General features: G+C 36.1%; 1 protein-coding gene across 4 annotated transcripts in view; it reads left to right on the top strand.

The window, feature by feature from the left end:
* The first annotated feature begins 541 nt into the window (after positions 1-541).
* LOC146470663 (von Willebrand factor A domain-containing protein 3A-like) overlaps positions 542-21,957 on the top strand; it is a 30,538-nt gene continuing 9,122 nt past the window's right edge. Inside the window, exons 1-25 of one of the 4 annotated variants that reach the window (XM_085121646.1) lie at positions 542-841; positions 947-1,015; positions 2,314-2,491; positions 6,506-6,630; positions 7,417-7,500; positions 7,618-7,672; positions 9,998-10,099; positions 10,377-10,483; positions 11,157-11,282; positions 12,318-12,426; positions 12,885-12,950; positions 13,355-13,507; positions 14,209-14,350; positions 14,909-15,015; positions 15,677-15,754; positions 16,424-16,518; positions 17,005-17,124; positions 17,728-17,802; positions 18,477-18,571; positions 19,111-19,160; positions 19,631-19,826; positions 20,094-20,164; positions 20,271-20,321; positions 20,876-20,989; positions 21,679-21,726. In XM_085121646.1, coding sequence (XP_084977772.1) covers positions 684-841; positions 947-1,015; positions 2,314-2,491; positions 6,506-6,630; positions 7,417-7,500; positions 7,618-7,672; positions 9,998-10,099; positions 10,377-10,483; positions 11,157-11,282; positions 12,318-12,426; positions 12,885-12,950; positions 13,355-13,507; positions 14,209-14,350; positions 14,909-15,015; positions 15,677-15,754; positions 16,424-16,518; positions 17,005-17,124; positions 17,728-17,802; positions 18,477-18,571; positions 19,111-19,160; positions 19,631-19,826; positions 20,094-20,164; positions 20,271-20,321; positions 20,876-20,989; positions 21,679-21,726 — 2,574 coding nt within the window. In that variant the 5' untranslated portion in view covers positions 542-683. Of the gene's footprint in view, positions 842-946; positions 1,016-2,304; positions 2,492-4,167; positions 4,334-6,505; positions 6,631-7,416; positions 7,501-7,617; positions 7,673-9,997; positions 10,100-10,376; positions 10,484-11,156; positions 11,283-12,317; positions 12,427-12,884; positions 12,951-13,354; positions 13,508-14,208; positions 14,351-14,908; positions 15,016-15,676; positions 15,755-16,423; positions 16,519-17,004; positions 17,125-17,727; positions 17,803-18,476; positions 18,572-19,110; positions 19,161-19,630; positions 19,827-20,093; positions 20,165-20,270; positions 20,322-20,875; positions 20,990-21,678; positions 21,727-21,957 lie in introns of those variants that run through there. The other 3 variants (XM_085121645.1, XM_085121647.1, XM_085121648.1) reach the window with 3 other exon arrangements.

Raw genomic sequence — 21,957 nt, 5'->3', positions numbered from 1 at the left:
CTTGTTTAGAAAACCGACCAAATTAATATAAAGATAGCTGTCTAAATGTTTTTTGAAGACTGCAGATACAAATAAACAATGGAAATAAAGGAGAAAATGTATAGAGCAAGAAGTACTTCGGAGTACTTAACCCTACATCGCTTAAATTGAATTTTACTTATTTTCTCAAATTTCCACTTATTAACACACAGTGGAACAAAAACAGACAATAACACAAGGAAGTACTACGATCACACTTTGCCATTGAGACTGGATTTGGTTCGCTAATTTAAAAGTCAAAGCCGCACAAATGAATGCTTAGAATCTGAGTGAAAAATAGCTTAAATAATTTATTCAAATTTGCTCGGCATTAGATAGTTTCAAAACGATGACTACTTGCTTTCCTAAACGTCGAGATTTGTTAAAGATATTAACTATGACACGAAGTTTTTTAAAATATATTATGCGACTTTATGGTGACCGAAATGCGAAGAAAATATAAAAATCTAAACTAATTAATATTTTGCCGCGCATAATTGATTTTTTGGCTTCAAAAAAGGTAAACAATAAATATTGGTCAGCGGTACTTCTCATGACAACTCGGCACCAAGGCAACGCGCGGTGTTCTTGAAGTTCGCAAAATGGCGTTCGGGGTTGTTTAGGAATTCGAAAAACAAATTTATAGGCTGAAATTAAACCTTCGAATGATGGAAAAGTGGAAGAAACGCTTAAAGAAGACCTTATCCGTCTCCAAAAGCTCGTCAAGCTCGAGTTCTTCTAGTTCGTCTTCGGGTTCAGAAAGCGAAGATGGACAACAGATAAAGGAGCCCGCTACGGAGATATCCATCCGCAAGGAACCCGCGTAAGACTTTTAGCTCCTTTTGGTGTTTAAACCTCTTTAGATTTAACTTTTTAGTTGAATGCAGTGTGTTATTGCGATGCATTTCAGTTTAGTGCATTTTCACAGGCCTGCTGATAGACCTTGGAGTATTACCCACTCTGATATTGAAGTCAAAACTCAACCTGCAATTACCAGGTAAAAAGATTCTAATTTGAAGTAAGCTCAAGCTTAATTTGACCTAGCTAATTGCTACTTCTGAAGAACGCATCCATTCAAAGTGCTATTTTTGGGGGGCACAGTCAGCGATTTCTTGGTATTTTGATAGAACCTAGCTATGTAGCCATGATGTGTTGCAGAGTATTGAACGGCTTTGAATTGTCTTTTCGTCAATTTTTTTATTCATTCAGAACTGATATGGCGAAAGAGCTATGAAAATTTTTACTCTCATAAAAATTTTAAAATTATAACATTTACCCCGATAATAGTTCATTCACAGTGTAAAAAAATATTTGAAGTCTGATCTCTCTTGATTCTAGGTAAAAACTCACTCACTCACTCACTGCATAATATAAAGTGCAGCTGAAAGTACTTATAATCATGTTTTGGTCACAACAAATTAATATTTCATGGGAAAATTGGGACCAGGGAGGCGAGTCTGCATGGGTAATCGTGTAATTTGGATAACCAAGGTTCAACTGTATTACTAAATTAACCCTCTAAAGTAATTCCTAATATCAACATGTGTATTCCTCCTACTATTCCCTACATATTTACAGTCAACTCTCTCTAAGCGGACACCTCTTTAAGGCGGACAGAAAATTTAGTCCCTGCGGAATTTCACTTGTATCTCTGTAACTGAACTCTCTCTAAGGCGGACAGCGGACACTTTTTTCCAATATGTCGGTTCAAAAAACCTCTCATAGCGGTCACCGGATGTTTTTGAAATTTTATAACAGGTCCAAAATTCCGAAAAATTAGCGCAATCTGATAACATTGGTTTTAATAAAATATACCAGACCTTACAATATGTCTTAATACAATATTAAAGTCACTTTTCCCGTCATTTATACAACAACTCATTGTTCAATGTTCAAAGTGTGTATGAACTGTGTTGGATTCCGTAAGGAATGTATAAAAGACTGAAAAGAGACACAGCCGGCCCGTCATGACTACATTGTACACTGTAATTAAAGTAATAAAGCACTGGTGTCAGTTTTGATGTTCGGGTATCAGTTTACATGAACTCTCTCTAAGGCGGACACCTCTCTAAGGCGGACAGTAAATCTGGCACCGAGGGTGTCCGCCTTAGAGAGAGTTGACTGTATTATGGGACTAGTTGAGAGAATTCGTTTATCAATCAATGCATGTTATCTTTGATTATCATTTCCATTATTCTCATGGTCTAAATGTTTAATCAAGCAGTGATATTGTAAGGAGAGAGGGTCAAACTGTGTGTGTGTGTAAACAATGATTCATATTTGTAGTCCTACTAGGGAAAAGCCACCTATAGCTGTAAGGAGAAAAGTGAAGAGTACAGACGGTGGAAGTAGTTATGCTGACGAGATAAAGACTGAAGTCGTACGGCCACCATGGCAGATGTTGAAAACAAATGATGCTCTTCCTCCCAGGGCACTGACTGTGACATCTGTTTCACAGTCTCATGACCTTCAGGTACTGTACAAGGTATCTTGTGGGTAGGGTGAGGGAGTGGTTGTACTCCCCTGCCTAAGCTGTATACAGTAGAACCCCCCAGGGGTACTCCCCTATATGAGCTATGATAAGTATGTGCCAGCTGAGAGGGTATGGTATAGAAGTCATTTTGGTTTGATATTACGTCATATATTTTAACCATTTTACTCTGAAATTTGGTATGCTTTTGCCATCTGGTCTAAAAATGGGTTTGGTTTGTATGGAAGTGCGGACACACAAATATTTGTCTATTTTTGCCCTCAAACAAAATAGAAAGAAAAGAATAAGGAGAGAAACCATAAGATTTGCAATTTTTTCATGTACATGATGAAGCTCCTGACCATTTTACTTGACCATACCAGGTGTGAAGATGGGTAATGAAATTTAGAGATGGGGTCTGAAAATGGATAATAGAGTTTTACTTTAAGTTTTACTTATTGCTTTTTAACTAAGTTTTCCTTCTATCTTATAAAGCATATTCAAAATGCCTTCTCGAGAGTGCACTAAAAATATTTTTATTATGATTATCATGTAATTAATAAAATGATATATTGTAGTCAGAAATAGGGTGAGGATTTTAGGTACTGGGATACACAGCCCTACTGTAAAATATATACCTGGGAGTGGAACCCAGTTATGTGGTCAAGAGCAGGTAAATTAGACCCTCCCAAAATATATTATTTCAGTAATATATATTACATTTTAATTAATAGTGTTAGTTAAAACATTACAACAAATTATTTATTCATGTCTTTGATTTTTTCTGTCCCTGTGAGTACTTCCAGATGATCAAATATACACCGTTCATCTAACTTTTAGATGTTATTTTTTTGTCACCCATGTGCATGGTAGTATGCTGATCATGTAAAATGAAATTAAGTTTGATTAGTTTAACTGGTTAAGACATAACAGGGCTAGAGTTGTCAAGGATTTTATGGATTTCTTGTACCACCAACCTGTCAGGTCATAAGGAAAACAAAATAATTGTTTCTGTTAATAGGAGGAATGAATAAATTGAACTTAAAAGTGAAAGGGAAAATAACTAACATTTAAAAGTAAGGTAAAGATTGTATAGTACGTGTAATTATCGTGAGATATTAAAAAAGAAGTAATGTAACACACAGGACAATTTTAGCAATTTCAGCATTTTGTTGGTTTTAAATGAGAAAATAAATGAATCAATGCTTCTAAAATATTAAAAATAATTAAGAATGTTGCATTTTTAAAGTTCAGGTTTTGTTTGATTTTAATTTTGTTTTCTTTCTCTAATAAATATATGATTGTAATTCACCATAATCTGAAAAATAAAAATGTAGGAAATAAACATGAATTTGAAAACAAATTTCTGATCTTAAATTTACAATATTACACTGCGTTTATACAAATTAAAATATAATTAATTAGTAGTGATACTATAATAATTCATGCCCGTTATCTTCACCTTAACGAATTATTCTTATTCTTTGAACTTAATTGTTTATTTTGGACCACAAGAAAACCTTTTGTACTTGGCTCTATTTTCAAAAGTCCCCAACTGTTTCACTAGTATCAATTTAAAATACTGTACTCATGAATAAAATATCAACTTAAACACCTGCAATATACAGCATATGTTCCATGGTTACCAAGCTCAATGTGTGATTTGTAGTTATAAATAATCCATTCAGCATATAGCTTCACCCTCTGTACAGTAGTTTTCCAAAGCCCCTGTTTAAAAAATTTCCTGAAAAGAGGGTTAATGTTTACAGTCTAATTTTAAAGAAAATGTTTAATGAAAATGATTCAGTTTTTTCTTCAAATGAAAGCTTGGACAAGGATTCTGAGGTACATTAATTTAGTCATAAATAGTAGCACATGAGAAGGATATTAAAATAATGATCAAGGTAGATGATAAAATATTTTTTGATAATTTATTGATTTAATAACCTGAATTATACAAACCCCATTTGTAGTTTTTTTATGTATTGAGTTATTTGAATTATCCTATTGCAGTGTTGAGTACATGAAGCTATAGTTAACACCACAAAATATAATTATAATCTCTGCAAGATGTAGGACTAATGTTGACCCAAAACGTAATAAAGCATGTGCAATTAACGCAAAATGTAATAACTTTTCAATGCCAAAATAATGTAATGAAATATTACTCTTTCAATGCATAGATAATATAATAATGCAACATGTATGATGACTCTCAAGTATGAGATTTAGCCAAAGTATGTACGCAGTTTACATAGGCCTCTCATTGTTTGAATATTCAAGTAGAACAGGTGTAATAAAATTGCCACAAAATGTAACAATGTTTGTTGCAAATTATTGCGGCATTAAGCAAAATATTAATAACAACTTTTGACACAAAAAGTTAACAATTTTGTTAACTTAAAATTCTTACATTTTGAGACAAAAGTTATTTAGTATATTAATCCTTTAATGGTATTATAATTATTTTATTTATTTTGACATGAAAAGTTGTTTCATTTTGCATTAACAACATTTTACATTTGAGACAAAAGTTGTTACATTTTGTGTTACCAATTAACATTTTACATTTGAGACAAAAGCTATTACATGTTGCACGTTAACAGCATTGTTATGTTTGAGACAAAAGCTGTTACATTCGTTATTACATTTTAGACAAAAGTTATTGCATTTTGTATTCATAGCGAGAACGTCATTGCATTTTGTATTAAGTTCCAGGCGGGCGTTATTACATTTTAGACAAATTAGTTGTTGCATTCTACATTAACAGCATTATCATAGTGTATTATTATTTTTTATTTATTTTACATTTGCCAAGAATGGATAAACAGACAAGAGGACATTGTGTCCCTTACTAGCTTAAGGACGTTCATTTGTCGGCCGATGTGACAGCATTAAAAAGAGGGAAAATCATCTACGTTGCACAAGAACCGCAATTGTTACTTTTCTTTGACAAGTTTGTTTTGTTTACGTACAAACTTAAGGATGTTCGCGCTAATTGTTTATGCGCATCTTTAGTGCGCAGGTAACGCACACGCCAAGCAATGTCACGCGCAATTCATGGTTGACGATACACGGAGGAAGACGGAGGTAAACACACATGTCGGCCGACGTGACAGCATTAAAAAGAGGGGAAAGGGGGAAATTCATCTCTTTTGCACAGTTTTGAAACGAAAAATCGACGTGAAACGATTAGAAACGATTAGACGGGTTAAGGTTGCGCCAAGAGATTTATATATTTACTAATGACTCTCGATATAACAAAATAATTGAAATGCAATTCCTTATGTAGTCTATTCGTCAAACAAGGTCACCTTTAAGCTTTTTTAAGTTTTGATAGTAAACGAGGAAGTCTTAGGCAAGAACGTGACTTTGGAAATTTGTCACCACAGTGACTACTTTGTCTAGATTATAACTCTCTTAGATGTTCGGTGACCCCCACTTTTTTTTCAATTGATCACTTTCTTTATCGATTGTCTACATTTTAGGGAAAAATGAACAAAATCTATGGGGCAGAAGTTTCGTTATTTTCTATTTTTTGCCCACGCGCTATCGAATTGCTCCCTTTTTTTTGGCTGTGTGACGATTGTGAATGTCCTCTTTAAGGGCTACATTTAATTACAAGGATGACACCAGTAGGACTAATTTACGAAACATACACCCTTAGATAAAATTTGACTAAAATAGTTTGTCTCCAGTTAGTCATCTTGAATATTTTAAAGTTAAAACTATGGAGATCATTATGAGTTACGAAGGCCCAACTTTTCAAAATCAGGGTATTTTTCCAGCACTATATCTCTGAAACGAAGTCGGTGACCCCCATTCTTTTTTGCATTTCTGACATCAATGACTTATTAGCTGACCATACCTAAAGTATGAAAAAAATCTGTGGGGCAGAACTTTTTCGCGCGAACGTCCTTAAGGCCTATCTGACTGTCCAGTTTGTGTGACCAGTGGGTCTTGGTAGTAAGGTAGAAAAAAAAACTGCTGTTTAATGATAAATAATTTAATTGACAGGCTGTGATTGGACTAGAGGCAGCTCATGCCGAAGGTCAGTCATCTTCTGATTGGCTGGTAAGACACAGTATAGAGTCTGGAGGTCTTTCATTTGATGAGATTATGAAATGTGGAATCCCCATCAAGTAAGTACTGACAATGACTTGTCCATGGGGCAAGATTCACAAATCCCTCCTGAGTTAACATGTATCTTTTTTGCAAGTATTGTTTCTTAACAAAAGCCCATTGTGGATTTGTGCAGTTCCAGAAAAAATCCAAACCCACCCCATGGAAGGTCATCGGAAATTCCTAGGGGGAGGGGGGTCTTAAAAGTCAAAATTTTAGAAGTAAAGTATGAAGCTAAACTGGAAATTCCTGGGGGAACAGGGGGTACAAAACAAAAAGCCTTCTGTGGGGGAGAATGGATATTTTCTGGAACTGCACATTGTCAGTGAATAATTAGGACAGATTATTGTTCAGAAATGGCTAAGGGGGTTAGTTTCTACAGAAACTGCGGTGCTGCCTCGTTGGGGACTAAATGTTTGGTTTGTCAACAGACTAAAATAATACATTGATAACAGTGAAGGTAAATTGGCCATTCGTAAAGAGATTTGAGTGCTGATGTTCCGAGTGTTCATCCTTTGTCAGAGCATTTGCTCTTGACAAATCTTTTTTACAGTGGCCAATATATATAATTTACCTTCAGTTGTCAACTCTCTTGGTTTGAACATTTGTTATTGTTCAAAAACAGTACTAAGCATACATCTTGGTAACTTATGAGGGCTTTGTGATTCTAGCCCTGTTTTGTAACTCAATTCTTCGTAGCTTACTAAAGTTTTCAAGAAATGCAAACATGTATGGCTATGTATTTTTCAGTTCAGTTTTGAAATTTTGATTTTTTGTAATTATACATATATATTTTTATTTTTTAGACCTCCACCTGGTGAAGATCCCAGTAAACCACACATGAAATATGATGCTGTGAAACTACAAGATTATGAATTTAAAATTACCAAGTAAGTTAATCACGCGTGAGTTTGAAATGTAATTTTACTAACTGTATGCAGTATGCATTGTCCATCCTAATGTTAAATCAATCTTTAATATAGTATTATTGTTTCATTGTTTTTCAGTCTTATTCAGTTGTGTCAGCAGAGAATTAATTGGCTGTTAAAAGGAAGTAGAAGAGTAAGTAGAAGAGAAATTAATACCTGTATTGTGGCTCAATTTTATATCCTTCAGGGGGGAGGGGAGGTTATTCTGAAGGGCTTTTGTTTCAAGCAGTTGATTCTGGGATACTCTATAGAAATCAGAGAATTTTTGTCTAGAACAGGTTATCACTGAGAAAAAATTTTGGTCTGGAACAGGTCCCTGGGGAAAAAAAATTAAGACTCAAGTCTAGGATAGGGTGGGAATTTTTGGTTCATCACTTAGTTTATTTCCTAAGACCCTGCCTTCTATGATAAGACATTTGACAGGGCTGCCTTTGCTAATGTTAGGTGTCCATATGTGGGACAGATTTTGGAAAAGCTTACTGTTTGGAATAACTGCCCTGTTCTCTCTATGAAGCCCCCCTCCCCACACACAGCACTAATTTGGGACACTTTCCAGATTGAATTGGAATTTAGGAGTGTCAAGTGTTGGTCTTTGAGGAGAGGGAAAACCGCAGCACCCGTAAAAAATAGGCAGTCTCAGACTGCATGTGTCTACTGCAGTTATGGTATAGAAATGTGATATAAAAGAATTGAAGAAAAGGGAAATAAGACTGAAATGAAAACGAAGAGGGAGGAGTGGAAATAGGATAGAGATAAAAAAAAAATGGTTGTAAAAATGTTGCACAGAATACTGGTGAGATTGAGATTAAGCTGGTATCGTTTACCACAAACATTTTGTAAGAAGAGAACTGTAACTTTATTCTAACATAAACAATATATTATATAATCTTACAACCTTCAACGTGAACCACAACTTTGTACTGAAAGCAATGCAGCAAAGTTCTAAACATAAAGTACTGAAAGCAAAGTTCTAACCTGAAACGTAGGCATAAAATGCAACAGAAACTATTAATTAATCTATACTGAACAAATGAATGGCAAGTAGCATTCTTTAACCCTTTGACTCCTGTCGTGTTTCCATAGCTTTCGCATAAATTAACTTTTTCCTAGAGCGGTTTAAAATGCGCAGTAGATAACTAAATATCGTTGGCTTCCAAAATTAACTGCATATTAAACTGGAATGATTAAACAAAGTGTTTTCTGACGTAAAATGATATCGTTACTATTAATCATTTGCCGAAAAACACACTTGAACGCAAAAATATCTAAAATTCACGGCATGTTGATGAAGACCATTGGCATATCAAATTTCAACCCGCTTATGCAAATTGTCCTTGATTACGCATTTGCTGCTTCTCAAACGCATATATGAATTGACAAAGACACAAAAATCAACAAAAAGTTTTTCCAACAAAACATTTTATTGAAATAAACGATGCATTTGCTATTAGAGGCCAAAACTTTCAGTTTTTTTTTGCGTGCGTGCAATTACGCATGTAAGATTTGAAGACACTCCGTGTTTGTTCAAAGCGATCACTCGCAGTAAATTCGGGCACGTTTGCGATGAAAATTACAGAAGTTACAGAATTCTGGTTCAAATCATCACTTAAACTATTTGTAAAAAGCAAATCAACATCGGAAAACATCATTTACCGTATTGTCGCCATTGTCCTGATCCGGAAATACAATCGATCTCGGTCAGTCGAGGGTTAGCGTCGGCTTTCGATAGGATTCCATTTGGGATTCCTGTGGCATTTACGCTCTTACACTCTTTCACTCTTTCACTCAACCCGATGACATAGTGTCTACGCTTCTCTAGAAGCCGTAGACACAAAAAACCTCTCAGAGCAAGGATGAGAACCAACAACAAACTCAACCCAAATATGACGACAAGTCCAGGAATCGTCAACCTGGGCCACATTGGTAGAATGCGGCTTCTCTCAACACTGTGCCATGCCTGCTCCCCCTTGAGACCTGAAATTAAACAATTCAGCCCCGGCTTTGATAAAACTTTAATAGTATAGTCATATTTGGTATATATAGTTATTGTCAGTTAATTCTCTTAGTATGTCATTCAAGGATATTGGTGCCTGCTAGTACATTAAAAAAATGCTGGAAAAGAAGGGTTATTAGTATCTAAAAAGAAAGTTGGGGGTATATAACCATGTATTTTTCAGAGAAAATAGTAAGCAGCTTAGCTTATCTGCAAAAAAAACTATAATTTTCTGAAAAATGCATTGTTAGCCCCTATTTTTGTTTTGGACTTCAGCATTCCTTGCTAAAATCTTCTTTTCACATTAACTGCCCAAAAAAATATCTTTGTTTTAGTAGGCACGGTCCTTAAGAAATCAGAGTTTCTCGGTCTGTCCCGAGATGTGCAGAATGTAATGATATGTGTAGTAGCAGAAGGAGGCACCATCCTTTAGTAATGTGCTATTATCAAAAATGTATCTTGCAGTCATTTGGTCTGGTGAAGGGACAAAATGTAGCTTTACTGGTTGATGCATCGGATTCCAACTGTGGATATGGCAGATTACAGCTCTTTCAGGAATCATTATCGGTATGTTACATGCATGAGTGGCTGGTTTAAAGTTTGTCATGAATATTTTTAAAAGTGATTATTTACTTGGGTGCATCAATGACAGTACAAAGTTATCATAACAAATTATATCTTTAATCAGGAATTGAAAGCCAGTGGAAAAGGAAGTACATATTGAATTTTGTCTTAGTGTTGACAACACTGTTCAGAAGGGCATTCAAATAATGGACCATGATTGTGGCGGGTCATGACCGTACGTAATGTAAAAAGTATAATATTATTTATTTTGTGATTTTAGGAGCTTGTAAACGAGCAGCTGGTGAATAAGGAAAGGCTGTTTCTGGTTTCTTTTGGGACACAACCCAAGGCATTATGGACAGTGGTCAGGGATGTTAACTGCAGAATGTAAGTCAGGCAATATTTTGCTACACACAAAAAAAATATAGCAGCCGTTGTTATATACTGTGCTCTGTATTCTATTGTGCTTCAAGCAAGCTGCGAGTTTTTGTCTTGCAAAATAAAAATGAATTTGAATAAACCAAAAGTGATCACTTATATACATGTATCAGGAAACAATTGGCCATAAAAAGGTTCACCCATAGGAGCTTAAATGTGTAATTTTTAAAGTGACGAAGTATAAGTGCACTCTGAGTGGAGGAACACTGAGAAACACTCCTGTGTGACTTGTTGTATTCCTTTAGTCAATTAAGTAAAGTTCTCTCATGTTCATGTGGCCTCATTGCAATTACCTTCTGATATTGACAAAGTACCAATAGTTGACGGAGCGTTAGGTAGTGAACACCTGAAACACATGGAAGCGACCATTAATTGTTAATGGTCCCATCCAGCCACACATAAAAACTACACACTGGTACCTATATACTAAAAATTTTCTTGTGCCCCATAAGATCAGAGAATCAACCCAGGTATCCTCATGGACACTTGAGCTAAAAGGGTGTCCATTCACTTAAAGGTTGTCTGACTGAGTGTATGACTGAAAGCTTTGGTTTACAAGTATAGAGTTTAAATAATGGGATAGCTGCAATGTTCAGTGTTTACTATTTTTAAACATTTCCAGCATTGAGGAGTGTCACTGGTGGGTGAAAAGTCTGCGTCCTCAAGGAGGATGCAATGTACTGTCCGCCCTCAAGCAAGTCATCAAGAGAAAAGAGATTGATTCCATCGTACTGGTCTTAGGAAGCTGGTATGAATACATAACTACCAGTCTTTGGACATAAATAAATAAATAAAAAAATAAATAAATAAACAAATCAACTTTGTTTTCCGAGGGTGACACTTAACAGTCTGACGACTGACAAACCTGTGGCCCTCAGATTCCAGATTGAATTGGAATTCGGAAATGTTGGTTTTTGTGGAGGGAGGAAAACCGGAGAACCCGGAGCAAAACCCTCAAAGCAAGGACAAGAACCAACAACAAACTCAACCCACATATGATGTCGAGTCAGGAATCGAACCCGGGCCATATTGGTGGGAGGCAAGTGTGCTCACCACTGTGCCATCCCTGCTCCCCACTAATAATGTTCAGTATACTTAATAATATTCTTGTCAGGAATGTTTCTGCCAGTTTGTTTGTAGGGTTCCAATACAACCTACCCCTCATACTGATTATTAGGATTATTGAGGATTAAATTAACATGTCTTAGATATAAGGTTGTTAGAATATCTGAAGAAGGTTCTGCTTTTGGTATAAGTGATCTGCATTTGAATGGTTAGTTTCTCACATGGTTTATCATGACGAAATATCATTGTATCTGAGCCAGTATGGGGATTAGGGCCAGTGACAATCATTGTAGGCTGTAATATATGCAGCCAGCAATTGGCCTGTATGGCCAGTTACCATACCTTGAAGAGGACCTATTAATAAGAGTTTGAAAGTGACTAAAAGGCAACACTCAAATTGGTCTTTCTTAAGTTTATGGCTGGCTGCTCTTTTTGTAGAGCTCACTAGGCTTCATCAGAACTCAATGAAAGCCCTGACCTCACTAAAGATGTAATGAGCCCCATATGTAACTGGTTACCCTCAGTGCAAGTAACAAGTTATGAAATGGGCAGTGCCTCATGGATCAGTCCCCCTTCTCCCATCCAGGAATTTTCACCAGATACACCCCTGTGTTATAATGTCTCTCAGTGTGTGAACACCATTACCTCACATGATCAATTTAAACTAATCAGAAGTTCTAGGAAATTTAGTGGTGACTTGTGATGATGTTGTTTGCAGTCCTGATCAGAACCCAAAAGTGATCTGCGAGTATGTGCGAGAGTCACTGGCAGGAAGAAAGGCTCCCTTACATACCGTGGCGTATGACTGCAGCATTTCAGCTACTAACGTAAGATTTAGTGTACAATGTCATTAGAGAGAGAGATTTAGGAATTGTGTTTATGGCAAATAGCAAATATCAGATTTGCATTAACGCTTTGTGAAATAATTCACTGCAGTAAATAAATGAGAATGGTACAATAAAATTCTGGCCTTTGATACTTAAAATAAATGCAAAACTGTACTTCACTTAGAAACGGAAAATGGTGAGTCACAAATGTAAAATAATCGTAGTCAGATGATCATTTTTGTTGTTTGGTGTTTGCCTTAAACATGATTCAAAATCTCTCTGTTATCCCATGGCATTTTTTTTTTAATACTGTGGTTAATGTTGTGGGATTCTGCTGAAGAGATTATGTGTAGAGGATCCACTCTGTGGGCCAGGTTTCTGTCAGCAGCTTATTAAATAAATGTTGTTTAATTCTTACTGAAAATTTGCAAATAATGATAATACTGTATTTGTTTCAGATGTTTCTAAAGGAGCTGGCAGAGCAGACAGGAGGGAGATATCATTGCTATGTTTCCACCAGTGATGTGAGTGAATTATGATACATCTTTTAAGAAAAGTAGTCCACTCCCCAAGTCATTCTTTTAATAAATAGGCCCACCCAAATCCAAAATATTAGCACAAAGATGTTCATCTCTTCTAAGTTGGTTAAGGCTGACAGTAGATTTTTAAGTGTTTTTGTTGTCATTAGTCTGGCACACTTTGTTAAATTCCTACCAATAATAATGCTGAGGGCTCTAATTCCAGGTTTAATTATATAAAACAGAAATATTGTTTGTAAAATGAAAACATATCTCATAAATTGAACCACTCTTGTTTATAGCAGACAAATATATAAATTATGCATGTTTGCTTGTAACAGTGAAAAAGACTAATATTTTTTAAGTATAATGTCTTGTCAGTAATAATCTTCTGTTTGACTCTTTTGCAGGAACAAATCATGACAGGAACAGATCTCAGTTTGCTGGCAGAAGAAATGAGGAAGGCTCAGGAAGTATTACAAAAAATAAGGGAGATGAAAAGTGGAGTGATTGGCGACACAAGAATAGCTGTTCAAGCAAGTGTTGGCAGTACTATAAGCACTGTAAGTACCATCTCTCCAATAGGCCATTTCTGAGTTACTTTGAACCTCATTATGAAAGCAAGGCTAAGTGCAAAGCTTTTATTATGAAAATGAGTTTTCAATTCATATGCAAACAAAACAAATTTTCCTATGAAAAGCTTTGCACTTTGCCTCACTTTCATAATGAGATTCACAGCATCTCGGAAATGGCCTATTTCATAAGATGATTCTTTTTGTTGCCACCTGGAATTTTAGTGGCTGTTTTTTTTTTTTTTTTTTTTTTTTTTTTTTTTTTTTCATTCTATAGATATGTTTTGATGTGGATTACGTTGTGTTTTTTTGTATTTTATTGTTTTTATTGCAATAAATGTTGTGGATTAGTTGATAAATGTCTGCTATGGATTGAGAGTTAATGTAAGGCCTGAACTGGCAATTTTGCAGTAAAAGGATGTCTTGCACAAATGACATCAAATTTGTTTTCATAATTAAGAAGTCTGGTATATATAAAACATGCAATTTCTGCTCTCTTTCTGCAAGTAGGAGCAACTTTATTTATAGCTTAGGTCAAAAATTGCTGAAACACGGCCATACTTGGAAGCAGACACTAACTCTGGTGCAAACACATGTCCACTCTAGCGTGAATTGATTACATTCTGCAGAAACCAAATTCCTTCTTTGTGTATTGTTGTGCCAAGTAAAACATGTACCCTGTTACTTTCAAGATTCCTTCAACTCTGGATTTGATGAAGCTTCCAGCAGAGGAAGGTCAGATCCTTGAACCTGACAGCTCCCCCCTGGTGGTAGAGCATCCATCCTTTCCTGCAAGAACCTCAGCAGAGTGGCTGAGACAACATGGACTGAAAGGTAAGACCAGGATTGTATGTGAGTGTGCTCATCACCTGAACCATTGTCCAAATCACAGCTGCTGCACTGATCCAATCTTGGATGCTTCAAAGTTCCAGGGCCAAATTATAGCTTTTTTAGCACTTTTGTTGGTAGAAGTGTAGCAGGTGTTTATTTTTTAAAACTTGCAACATGTCATGCTACATACAAAAATGTTTTGATACATTTCATTGCCTTATTTCTGTGACTGGTACAGTCCCTTCCACCAAGAAAACAATAATATATTATTACAAGATATCTGAATCAAAGGAAGCAAGAGCAATCAAACTATGCATGAAGCTATAAACGTGACTGACTTTTTTTCTCCCATCAATTTACCCAAAAATTCGTAATTATAAAGCTAACCAACAGCTGTAAAATAAAAAAAAAGTAAAAAAAAAATAAATAATTATATAAAAAATGGTTGAGGTAATTGTCTAATCATTGAAGTTATTTTGTAGAAACAGTCCAACCTGCTTGAGTAGTTAGTAATAAATATTTATTTAGTAATCTATGTTAACTTTGCGTCTCCCTTTGCAGCTAAAGGGCTGAACCTTTACCAAAAGCTAGCCCCAAATTCATTCTCTTATGTGGATGGATACATTTCAGCCATCAATAGAAATGTACACTCCTTGGTTCATGAGAGAGTAAGAATGATTTTTTATATTTTACTATATGGACAATAACCTTTATTTGGTACTAAACTATGCATAGATATTTGTGGGTAGACATAATCTTTTCCAGGAGCCAAACATTTTACCAAGAGTGAAGCTTGAGGATTACTGAGGAACACATGCATATTTTTTAAGTGAAATAAGCTCTGTGGATATATTTTTATTTTTGAATTCACAAAATTACCAGCTCACAGTTGGCTTGATAGCTCAGTTAGTAGAGCGCTGCACCAGCATTGTAGAGGTCATCTGTTCCAATCCCATTCAAACCTGAACCTTTTCAATAATTTTGTTTTGCAGCTACTTAAGTTGAGTACATAACTACGACGGTCTCTTATTTATTAAAAGTCATTTTCAAATTTGTTCCTTGAAATATGTTTGCCAAAAGCCACATGCATACAATGCTGACTCTATTTTTTCTGGCATCACTCTAGATATTCACAGCAAGGTGGATATATCTGTCTTTATAACAGCAAAGCACCTTGAAACAACTCACAACAACTTGAAGTTTACCAATGATTCTTTCATTACATTAAAGTTATACTCAAGTTTCACTTGGTGCATATCATTGGATATCTCCCAGTTAAAGATGGGACATATCACATCATGTGGTTCATTCTTTCTTTACATATTGCAGAGTATGGCGCAGTTCAAATGGTTTGATGGAACAGTCAAAAATGTGCATGTTGATCCAACTCTGTTATTTGACTATCAGGTTTGTCCATGCTTAATTTTACTGGTCAGGAATAATGAAATAACATGTTTAATAAGACATCTTGTTCAGGTTAGCTCTAAAATTATTATCATTTAACAGTGATGTATGTCTTCCAAAAAGTAAAGATGAAAATTAGCAAATTTTATCTTGATTACTTGGACTGATCAGTTACAAAGATTTGTTGAAATCAGAGCAGGAGACTACAAGAATTGAAAATTATTTTAATGTTTGCATTCTGAGAAATAGTTTTTTTTTGGCAATTAACCACTGGTTACTAAATGACTTGCTGTGTGGTGTAAAGTAGATAAATGTACAGAATCAGCCTATAGTATAGTAACAGCTTCAAGCTATAAGCCATTGGCCAAATGGAGACAAGGGTGGATGCAAATTTAACAAATGCCAGCTGGTATGAGTGGTCGAATGCAATTGCAAGTAGATGCAATTTGATAAGTTGCAGAATGCCATTTTAATGCAGCCTCACACATGAAGCTGTGTACCAATTTAAGTATAGAAAAAAAAAGTTACTGTCTGTCTGTGAGTGAAAGTTTCCCACTTGTGTTTCTGTTACGCCAGGGCAATAAGCAATTGAAATGCTGGTATTACTACCTTAACCTGGAAGTATGTTTGTCAGTCATAAACCAATTGGAATATATTTCCTTTCTTCAAAAGCGTCACCTGGAATCTGCTGTCCATTTGTATAAAAGACGAGTTGACTGGTTGTCAGTTGGCTGTAGAAGAATATTTGGCACAGTTGTGGAAAAGAGGTATTTTGGGAAAAACAACATGTAAATATAATGTAAATATTAATAATATTGTCCTCACATGGTGTACCCAAGTATTTATAACCCTAAAATTAAAATTAATTTAAACTCCAAAAGGAAACCTTTTTGGTAAAGTGCAGCAATCTGTTTAATTGGAATTACTTTTGTTTCTCAGTCAGAAATTGAAAATTAGGTGTCCAAAATGCATATCTCCCAATGAATTTTTCCTAAAACTAAGTGGGTATCCTATTGATACCTGGACACTCTTCTCGCCATAACCTTGGTCTTTACCACCACCCTAATTTAAGTTTGATCTGTCTACCCTTATGCGAATGAATATGGCAAATGTAAGTCTATTTCCACAAAACAGTTATGTACTGATTCCAAGAATTTTGGATATAGAGTTCTTTATTCCCTCCTTGTTGGGTCCTGTGTCAGGTCAGTAGTAAAGTCTTTAGAGGCACTAAAAATTGTCGTTGTCTACTTCAGGGTGATTGTGTTGTTGGACATGTCAATATGTATGTCACCTGCTGTACCTAGACTTCAAGAACATCTCAGGTTTCTACTTGAACAGCAAATGGCCAACAAGACCTCCTACAACTTCATCTGGTAATTCTGCAAATATAAAATTTAAAGATTTTTCATTATCTGATACTGTGTGGAAATGACAAGCTTTTGTTCAGTGATAGATGAGAAATCGCCAGTGTGCGCTGAGATCATGATCCCTAAGTTATTCAATTATTGTATTCAAATTATAATTGGAAGTAAAGTTCCATTTTAGCCTAGGTGGCCAATTTGGCTGGAACTTAACCTGATGGCATGAACACGAAGCAGCTGTTGGAGTGTTTCTACTCCCCCTCTGATGGGAAACTAGTCCTTTTTCAAGGCTACCCCCATTTATAGAACAGTCCAGAGACAGACCTAATCTTGAACCAATAACCCTCCAATTGTCTTATCAAATGCTTGATGGGCTACCCACTTCATGAGTTGTTTAATATACTGCTTGTCTACAGGTGACCTAGTTAGGCTTTCTGACTAAAAGCTTGAATCCTAGGGACATAACTGCCACTAAGACTCCATCCCAAAAAGGGAAGATCAACTACACTGCCAGCGCTGGTCACAGTGCAGGGATTGAGCAACTTTCAACCCAACACAAATCAGGACTGATCAAATTTTGGAACCTTACTGACCTGTATTTGCCTTCACTTTTAGTTTTGGCGACGAGACTGAAATGTTTCGTCCAGTCATGGTGGAACCCTCTCCAGAGTATCTTGAGGCTACATGGAAGTAAGTTATTGCAATTTACAGAATGATTCAAATAAAAATTTTGTTCTTACACTATCAGCACACTCACTATCAGGTTAGAAGAATCAAGGAAATGTTATGATGCTCTAGGCAATATTTAGGTATCACTAGAATAACTGTAAGTACAAGTATTTACTAAATGGTTCATATGCCATCAGAAGTAAGAGGGTAGTACTACATAAAGGGCTTTCCCTCTTCCAGCACATAATGTTAGACACACAGACCCACGTTTTATTTTTTTGGGGAGTTGACCTACAACATTTCAGATCACCTGTGTAATGTAAAGGGTCCAGCAAGCGTATTCCCTGCCCTATTCCATAAGTGAGGAGAAGGAATTGAGGGTGAACAAGGATATTAAGCCTAAACAGATGTTATGTGTTATCACCTTATTTACAGCTTTGCAGTTCCTTCAGTTCCTGATCTTAATGGCCTGTTCAGGGACTGGTCAATCCAAGAGTTTCAGCCTTTTCAAGTCACATAATGTTTAAAAAACGAGCAGGAGTGCTTTATCGGGTTTAAAACCACGAGGTGCAGCCGAGTGGTTTCAGACCCGATAAAGGGTTAGATGGCTGCTTCAAAGAGGTTTCCTCCACAATCTTTTGTATCTTTCGATTCCCAAATTTGTTTTGAATGTTATTTTCTCTTGGTTTTGTTAGGTGGCTGCTTCAAAGAGGTTGCACAGGAAGCAGAACCTTTTTAGATGCATTTAGGAAGGCTGTAGAAAATGAAGAAGAAAAAGCCCATGGAATTGGTAAGACATAGCAACTACACATCCAGTATGGAAACATGATCCAGCACAAACAAGTCAGCTTGTCAATTGATTGGAGTCCCTGTGCATTTACCATTTACACAAACCACCTGGTTGGAAATCTTAAGCATAAATATTAAGTGATTTATCTTGTCCTAATGGAAGCTTGATACATACAAAAATTTACCACTATCATCTGGAAAGCCTTACAAGAGCAGGGAAAATGCATCACTTTAATTATTGGCAGCTCAAAATATTTCAGAAACATGTTCTAAATGAAACAATGCCTACCATTTGATTTTTTTTTCCAGCATCCACTGTTTCCGTATGAGCAAAAAGGCTGACACTGGGAAAAAACTCTTGCCACAGTAGGTTAAGCCCCTGGGTTTGCTAAAAACCGTGGCTGTCTCTGGTTCTTCTTCTACAACTGTTTTTCTACCAGATGTTTGAACCCAGCCCCAGCCTCCCTGGTAACAAACATTACCGAACAACGTAAATGTTTGCTAATACTGATTTGTCATTAATTATCTTTCTTTATGCAGACGTTGAAGGAATTTATGTCATAACAAGTGGAGTACCTGATGAACCAAAGGTAACATATGTCACTCTATTATCTGTTGAACAGAAACAACATCATAAAAATACCATTCAGTATCTTTGAAGTTTCATCCACAAGTGAAAAGCTTGCAAAGAATAATAGTGAAGAAAGTAGTGATCAATTATGGTTTTTATGTAAAACTTTCCCCAATGGCCTTTTTACCTTTGGTTTTTAACCTTTTGCTCAAAAGCTAAACAGGGAGCTAGGTTTCTTACATGATAAAAAGATTCTGTCTGGAGAAATTTCAATTTCAAGACAAGAAAGGCACTTATGATAGTTTTGCAAAAAACCCTTCAATTAATAATTTATTACATTTGTGCAGTCGTACCTTAGGATTTCCCCCACATGTTTAAACATTAGCACCACGTAGCATGTCTCAAAGCTTGTGTCCAGGAAGGAGGGAGTTTATTAAAAAAAAACATTCTCTTATGTTGTTCTGAAGACATGTTTTTTTCTCTTCATAGGATGTAGTTTGTGGATTCCTGAGTGAAGCTCTGGCTGGCCGCCACACAGCAGTTCACACCATATACTATGAAGTTGACGATGAAGATGGCTTAGTGCAAATACCAGGCAAATATGCCGACAGAGCAGAGACTGCTGAGTACTTGAGACAGATGGCGCATGCTGTCAATGGAAGGTTCCACTGGTATAGGAGTGGAGGTGAAGATTTCTTGAATAATTTGTGGCACTTCCTTTCCAATCATTTTCATGTTTAGCCGGTCACCTTGATAACCCTTAATTCTACAATTTTACCTATGCATTGAGGTCTTTGTTACTCCTTTTCATCTATTTCATGCGGTTCCTTGTTCGAAATTCTGGGCATTTATGGCAACTGCAGTCAGTGATTTCATATGTCACCATCTAGTCACTGTTTTTTCCCCCAAATTGATAGAACTTTATTGCTGACTTTTCTTGTTATATTAACAGTCATTATAGAAAGTGATGACCTGAAAGCTGTGTTAAATGAGATGGACAAGGCGTTCAATTATTCCCAGAAAGTAAGTTTGTCTTCTGTCTTCTTGTGTTAACCGCTGAATATCTTGCTCAAGATGCTGGAAGATCGCCTATTAACTAACGGATTGTTACATTAATGTTATTTTGCAGACTGCTATGCTGTTAGAATCGGTTAGAAAAAGGAAGCCAGTAGCTGAAGTGGTATGTTTAGTCAGGCCTGGATGTTTTTTGATAACAAATCCTTGATACCCAGTCTGCAACAAAAGTGCAATGAATCCATGAAGCCCTCAAACGTTTAGCTGGCAGTAAGCATGGGATTCTGATCTGGGTCTTGAGAATTCTCTTTTCTCAAGACGTGTTGCTCATCTACACCCTTAGGGAATATAAAATAAATGCACCCTTTGCAATGTTTGAGACTGGAACTGTACCAACTAAAATGTGGACAGCATTTCACTTTCAATTGGCCTATCCGAGAAATATTTGTTGGGCAAAGTGAAATCTGGACTGTCGTGTCACTGTGATAAGACTGTAGAACATGTAAGGAATGAATCTGGTCTGGCTTAGGACAAGATTGATATCTGCAGTACTTTTAGTATTTTTTAACAGCATTTGGTTGCGTGAATGCACCTGGATTCTTTCAACATTGATCACCTTAATGTATACAATATGTAAACTAAGGTCATTTTCTAGAGTAAATATCCAGGTAAGCTATTACTCACCAAAACCGTCTTTTATTTGCTTGCCCGTTTTGTTAGATAAATGGCTCAGTTGACGGTGATAGTCAACTTGTACCCAGGCCTCCATCTGCCAGCAAGTCACGCTTACCGCTGACCCCACCAAGGCACACAGCACTCACCAAGGCCAGAATGGTATGCAATGTTCTTTGGATAGCTGCTAGGTTTTCAAAAGTTTCGTGGTTGGCAAAGGGGACGCCGCTTCAAAAACTACATGTATTTATGAAAGAGCAGAGTTTTGTGGCCTCACCGCTGGCTTTATTGCCAACGGATTTGTCTTGGAGGACATTGAAAATTGGTTTATTGTCACTGAAAAGTGAGGGAATTTTTTTTATCCTGATAAGTGGCAACCCTGATGTAGAGTAAGCGCCTTTGTCTGTCCATCTAGGTCGTAACACGTGGCTGTCCCTTCCTTCCTTCCACACGTCTTGTGGATTCCACATCGCAAACGTGCATGTAGTAACGTTTCTGTTTTTCCTTTAAGGTGTTCTTAACAACAACCCTTTTTATATTTAAACTCTGATAAAAATTAAGAGCCTGAAATCCTTTCATGGGACGTTTTTGATTAAAATGACAAACGTGTCATACTGTGGTTACTTTGTATTCGCGTAAGTGAATGTCGCTCCAAAAAAATAGTTAAAGAACATTGGGTAAATAAATCAACATAAAGTCGTCTGTAAACTGAATACCCTCCTAAATAACAGTACCTTGAATGTTGATTTGAAAGATTAAACAAGTTACCCTTGGGATAACTTTCTCACATACTGCACAAACAAGGAATTTTTTTTAAACTCTTCAGTTTGTTTATGTTTCGTTTGTTTTAGAAAAAGGTCTGCCCTTTGCCTCCGATTAAAGATGCATATGAAGATCCTGTAAGAATGTTAAAATAAAATTTTGTGACTTCCTTTTATTTTTGCTTCCTTCCTGTCAGTAACCTTTAATTTGTATTCTGTTGCTTCACTTATACCTGCTGAAATGTTAATATCTGCAGGTCTAAATAAAGTGTAAATTTTATTAACCGTTTAAATACAGTTCAACACTAATTAAATTAAAGTCTGGTTAAGTACCTTAATTCATTGTTACCCCACGTGCTACTAGGCACC

This window comes from Pavona decussata, unplaced genomic scaffold (genome assembly GCF_977016875.1).
Source record: "Pavona decussata unplaced genomic scaffold, jaPavDecu1.1 SCAFFOLD_112, whole genome shotgun sequence".
NCBI lineage: Eukaryota > Metazoa > Cnidaria > Anthozoa > Scleractinia > Agariciidae > Pavona > Pavona decussata.
This window is presented reverse-complemented; position numbering and strand designations above follow the sequence as displayed.